General features: G+C 37.1%; 1 protein-coding gene across 1 annotated transcript in view; it reads left to right on the top strand.

Annotated features, from left to right (window-relative positions):
* The first annotated feature begins 3,758 nt into the window (after positions 1-3,758).
* EPS8 (epidermal growth factor receptor pathway substrate 8) overlaps positions 3,759-6,455 on the top strand; it is a 53,830-nt gene continuing 51,133 nt past the window's right edge. The window contains exons 1-2 of the mRNA XM_009879649.1: positions 3,759-3,849; positions 4,926-4,999. Of these exons, the coding sequence (XP_009877951.1) occupies positions 3,788-3,849; positions 4,926-4,999 (136 nt within the window). The 5' untranslated portion in view covers positions 3,759-3,787. The remainder of the gene's footprint in view (positions 3,850-4,925; positions 5,000-6,455) is intronic.

The raw sequence follows: 6,455 nt of genomic DNA, 5'->3' as shown, positions 1-6,455 counted from the left end.
GAATATTTATGACCGATTTAAGCGTATTGTATACTGGTACAGTACTCCCTGTATTTGGGATTAGACCCCTCATAACTGTTGACTGCTGAAGAACTGAAGTATATCTGTCTCAGAAATGGTTTGTCTGTTATAAAGGCTGGACTCTTGTCATTTATGTTACTATCAATATGCTAGAGTCTCTTCAAAAATAAAGCTGATGGCAGCAGTGACGTCCTAGGTGGATTTCTTTGCTCAGTCTCTGATGCTGTAGAAAGAGAATTTAGTACTTATTTGTTTTTAGGAATTTCATAATCACAACTGTTTTCTTATGGTTTTAATAATATATTATTTTAATACATTTAAAATATAAATATTTTAATATTTGTCATCTTATTTCTTAGTATTTTAGCTGTTTTTTTCTTCTTATTTTTTTCTTTAATTCTTGTTTAGTTTTCCTGCTTTTAAATATTTCTTCTTCTGAGTAGGCGTCATATCTTTGCAGGATCCTGAGAAAGACATGACGATTCTTGGGCATATTCACAAGTAAACTGTTGATACTTCAGGCCTACTTAAAGAGGGATCATACAGTTAATTTTGACGGATGTTTATCTTAAAGTCTAGGACACCAGCATATGTTGCTGTGAACTGCTGGGCTGAGGTAAAAGGGAAGATTAAAGAGGAAGTGGAGTTTATTAATAGACTCCTGGATGACAATGGCTGCGCAGTGTGCACGGGTTGACTTTTGCTACGGGACTGGTTGTAAGAGATGAAAGAGCATGTGAAATGAGAAATACAGCAGAGAAAGCTGTACAGGTGAATAAATAATAAGCAAAGCACTGCACATTGTGTTATCCTTTTATGTTTTTCCCCTTCTCTCCATCATGCACTTAATAAAATATTTAAAGCGTTTTCTTAAAACGTTTTTTTTGTAAACATTTAGGTTGAAAGAAATGAAATTACCTGGTAATTTGGGGGAATTAGGAGCAGCTTTTTGATGCTGTTATAAATATTGAGGACAGATTTTAAATAGTGATTGTAAAGAGTTTGTTCATATTCGTATTTGGGAGCTTTCTTGAACCAAGCAATAGAAGCATCAGATAGCCTCTTGAAATTGGTATGTCAAAGTAGTTGTCTTGGCATTTCAGAAGCTTTTGATTTCTTTTTCACAGTGGAAAACTGCATGAGGGACAGGAAATACTGTTGGCTTTACTCAACTGCCAAATAGCAAGTGGTGTTTTGTTTGCCTATCAGCTAAAACTCACTAAAACTTTTGTGCTTACTTGGCAGAACAAGCTGCTTGCTTTTTTTTTTTTTTTTTGAAGGACAGGCAAGATTTCTGACTTCCGAATTTCACTATCACTTGATTAAAATGTAATTTTTAAAGCTTTTTATTTTTACTCTAAGTGGTGTTATGCCTTACAGTGGGCAAGTATTCAGTCATGAAACATGTTTTCTTCCACTAAGGTGGAAATCTGTTGTTCAGCTTCATTTAAAAGCTTCATTCAGCTTTAAAACTCACTGTGTTATGCTAACTTCAAAGCCTGAAGCTTTAAGTTCTAGTATATTACATTCCTTCTACTGAAAAGATCTGTTTCGCCAGTTTCATACAATCAAGTGGAGTACAAATAACAACTCAAGTATTTGTCAGATTAAGATGTCGGAGGAGTGAAATCATCTTGAATCTAAACCCAAGATTTTTTCCAGATCTCACTTTAAAGCAGATATTTGTGGAATTTGTTATAAATAGGGCTGTGAAAAAGATCACAAATGATAAAAGTACGTGCCAAATAGAATTATTAAATAAGTATTTTCTTGAATGATGTGTGCATGGAAAGCAGAGGAAGTTGGGGATATTGAAAAGCAATGGAGATAATTTGTGCAAGTTTTTTTGTATCTGGTCACTCTTACGAAATTAATCACAGAGTAAACTGTTAAGCAGGGTAGCAAATTGAGCAATGGTTGCAGACAGTGAGAATTAATAGCTGATAGGAAGTGTTGAGGAGCTTAATGGCAGCATGAGAGAACACTCTGAGTAGCTCTGGTCTGTGCAGTTGCTGAAACGGAACAAGGAGTACACAGTGACCTGGCAAATTCTGCTGAGAAAAATGAATATTTTTATCCTTTCAAGTCACGGGACAATTTCAGGATGCTTCCCAAAGGTTGTAATTGCTAATGAATTGAGCAGCACTGGGCAAGGATAGTAATTTATTGGAGACAGCTGCTAAGTACTGCACTCTATAAAAAGTGGCTTAGAGCAGCCAAACAGGCTACCAAATTGGGTCTGTGATATCTTTGTGGGGATGTGCAAGAGAAATGGAAGTAAAATATGGGTATGTCAGTAAAGTTGTTTTGCAAGAAGCAATGGAAGATTGAAAAGATTTATTTTATTTTTTTTAAAAAAAAAGATGCCAAGCAAAACTACCAAGTATGTGCTTACTAAAGGCAATACGACACTTCCACATGATTGCATTTGGCGGGTAATCAGTACAGCTCAGTTCCAGTTAGCTTTGCTAACTGCGTCTCAGGTAGGAGATGTCAGGTGGTCCTCAGAAAGGTATAAAAATGACTCGATTCTCAGTATAGAAGACCGAAAGCAGCTCGTACATCTCTTGAACTGACGGAAGACTTTATTGCTGAGGACAGAATTTGATTTTGATTGTGTTTTTACATGAAAGAGGAAAGTAGCAGAACAGATGTGCATACAAAATACAGTTTGTACTGTTGGTCAATCAGCTGCTGTCTCTTTGTAAAGCAGGAACAGAACAGTTAAAAGTGAGGTAGTAAGTTGACTTAGAGATTCAGAAGATCAGCTGGTTGTATGGTGGCTCTAGTACAACACAGTAGGTTGTGCTTCCTTTGGAAATGGAGCTTTTGTTAAGTAGAAAATATTTCTGATGTACTTTGGGCTATTTTGCAGAGTTAAAAGAGATATTTTTCCTAGTTAATGACTGACATGTAGAGAAATATTCAATGATATATTATTCATATATGTATAAATGAAAGAATATTTGCCCATGGTAAACTTGAATAGAGATCTGTTAATTGTTTACAAGCTTATGAAAGTCACTTTCCAGAGTCAATTTTAACTTCAATGGGCACGTTATTAAAGGGAGAAGGCATTCTTTTAACTCTTTCATCAAAGCTTTTTCAGTATTGCTGTTATATGAGAGGTTTCATTTGGCATGCCAAACTTTCAGGATGTTAAATGCTGCTTAAAAAAATTTAAATAATAAAAGGTTTATTTTAGTCCCAAAATAGCTCACCAAGTTTCCTTTTGTGCTAACAATTGTGTTTTGTTTTGATAATGCATCTTTCTAACAATTTAGCTGATAAGTTTCATAGAATATGTATCAAAAAGCCATTTCAAAAGTTTCATTTGAAAGAAATGAACTGAGGGTTTAAATCAAGCATGCTTGACTATCAAAGTTGCTATTTGTGCCATTTAGAACATCTTGTTCACTTCTGCAGTAGATGTTGTTCTTTGTTTAGTCAGCCTTTTATTTCTAAAGCCATTCCTGAAGACCATTGTATCAATAATAATAGCTTTATTCACTAAACTATAAATTATTTGAAGCAATAACTAACAAATTGCAATTGGGAGAAGTTCCATAACGGGTCTTTAAGGCATCACCACAATGCAAATAATAACAATTGAGCTTGTTGATGCAATTCCTTTCCCATTTCAACCATAATTTTCTCATTAGGTTTGTAGTACATCTGTATTAAACTTTCGTCTTTTAAGAGACTTCAATTCATATGCTGTTGTTTCTTTTCCCCAGATCATTTCCCTCAGTAAGCGACGATAAGAATGAATGGACATATATCAAACACCCCTCCTGGTGGATACGGAAGTTATTTTCCTCAAATGAAGTAAGGTTATGCCTTTGACTTTCCTTTTATGGACAAAAAATAGTGTTGTGTTTTCTTCTTTACGCTTTCATTTCACATAGAGCTATAATTATTAGACCCCACTGGAATAAAACAAAGGCAGTTTCTGTAAAAGAATGTGCAGATTCCAAACCGTGTAACCAAACTGATAGATATCATCTGACTGATTTTTGTATTAGTGTAAGGATAAAGCTGTATTACTGAATGGAATCATCTGGAACAGGGAAATAAATTGCTGTAGCCGTAACATACTTATTATACTACACGGAGATGTCTTCATATGCCTGAGATGTTTAAGGTTAGCTCTGAGTGAATGCACTTTTATGCATAAAAGATGAGGCTGCCCTTTCCGTCTGTGAGAAAATATTGTTTCCCAGTAAAGAGAACTGAGCAGCTGTTACCCAAAAGTGGTACCTTGCCTGAGATAAGAGGAGGCTCCCTGTATCAGAAGCACGGCACTAGGCTTGTTCGCAGCGCTAGTGAGAGTTGACCTAATCTGATGCCAAAGAACATGTATTCCTGTACGGAGCAGGGCATCTGTGCCATCATCTGTTTCTCATATTGTTGTCCCTATAAAGTGAGTTTGTATATGACTCATTCTTCTTGTTACTCTAGAATGAAGTTGGATTGCCTTTTTATTTGTTGTAGGCAAGGATAGTCCTTTTAAGTCTTTTATGAAAAGCAGTTAAAATTATTAAAAACAATTAACACTTGAGTATGCAAGAAAAAACCTGAAATCCTACCAAGTCTTTGGCGTAGTCATCACTATTATTTAGTGATTTTGTTAACTTACGTTATGGTTGTATCTATGTGTATACCACACCTCCATTGTGCATGATGATATATTAACGCAAAAAAAAAAGCTCAGAAGAGCTTCCAGCCTAAGTGAAACACTCTTCCTTGTATTCACGGTGTGGAACAAATATCCGGTATCATTACCTCTGTTAGTAATGTTGTATGTATGAGTAGACCTACCTAAGGGGAGGGCTTTTTTCAATGCCTGTTTCTGTGTGGCAAATACATCTATACAGAGGTTAACCAGAAGTGTTTTCTTCCAGTGGCTATGGTTCCCCAACATTTACTCAGGCAGAAAGGGAGCAGAATTCAAGAACAAGTGCAAAAGCTCTGTATGGTAAGGTGGCATAAAGTCTCTAAACTTTTATGTTAAAATTGTTGTCTAAATATTGGTTGTGATGTCATGGTGGAAATATTTTATGCATACAAATCTGAAAATGTATGTACACACACAGGGGTGTATATGTCAACAAAATTAAAGAACAAAGTGATTTTATTCATACTAAAACTAACTCGGCTAGCTAGAAACTGTTTTTATGGTTTACTGAGCAGAGATCTCCCACCTGCTAATTTTTAAGGCAGCAATGTATAACGCATATATCACAAAACTAAGTGATTCTATAGCTAAGGTATGTACCAGGAAGAAGTCATTCAGGCATCTAGCTGTGCTATAGGTTTGATTCATGACCTGTGTCTCCCGCTGCTTCCCCAGCTTTATCCCCTGCTAGCAGAAAAGCAATTTACAATATTATTCTTGTTTGACACAAGGATTTAATGGAAATTAGATTTGATGTAACGGATTTGGAGTCCTGTTTAGCCTGCTATTTTCAACAGGCTTTGTGACTGTCAAATGTGACGTTACTTACAAATGCCTAAACATTGTTGCACTTACCACCTACAAATGCTAGTATTTGTCTTGGCCGTATACACTACTCTCTAGCCCATGGCCAAATCGCTGTGGAGGCAGAACGTAGTCATGTTCCTTGCCAGCCAAATTGCACCGTTTCCTGGTCGTCCACCTCCACTGTGAATAAATCCTGCTGATAGCGGCGCCGGTAATGAAAATACAAGCAGCAATGAGGCTGAGAGATGTTCTGCTGTGTAAATCTGTGCCTGTTGTTAAATGCTCTTTGGAAAGTCAGTACAACTGATGAGACTGGAAGAACGGGGTTTGCAGTGAGAACCCAGTCCTGCGCAGGACCCCTCGCACCTCAGCCTGCTCTCCCTTGTTGCATCTACCACCTTTTCTGCAGGTTAACAAACTGGAAAGCTCAAAGAGGGGTGGCTAATAAGTGTAACATCCCTAGTAGTAACTAATCTTTTCTCTCTCCTGTTTTGGGTGGGGTGAGGGCTGGGAGTGACCCTAGGGGTTAGAGGAGTGATGGCAGGATGCTTTGTGGCATTAGAACAGCGTTAAGTTTACCCTTGGCGGGGTACCCTGCAGGCCTTCAGTTTGGTTACTCACCCGTGAGCACACAAGAACAACTTTGTTCTATTGGTTGCCTTGTTGGCTTTCAAACTGCTTGAAAATTCATGAGGTTAACAGCCCACAAAGGAAGCTGGAGGTCTCTTGGCTTAGTACCCTCTGAAAAAGAGGAGTGGTGTGAAAAAGCTGACATTTTTTGGTGGCTGAAGGCACTGCTAGAGTAGTGTGAAGGTCCACTTCTAGAAAAATCAGCAAAGACAGAAGTAGAAACCGTTTGAAGCATTTGTCATTTAAAAATGACATTGCGCATGAATCCTTCTAAGTTTAAATATATCTTTTTTAGTGGCACGCTGCAAAAGTCAGTCAT

Source organism: Charadrius vociferus, unplaced genomic scaffold, assembly GCF_000708025.1.
Source record: "Charadrius vociferus isolate BGI_N301 unplaced genomic scaffold, ASM70802v2 scaffold90, whole genome shotgun sequence".
In the NCBI taxonomy this organism is placed as follows: domain Eukaryota; kingdom Metazoa; phylum Chordata; class Aves; order Charadriiformes; family Charadriidae; genus Charadrius; species Charadrius vociferus.
The sequence above is the reverse complement of the archived record's forward strand: the minus strand, read 5'-3'. Positions and strand labels throughout refer to the sequence as shown.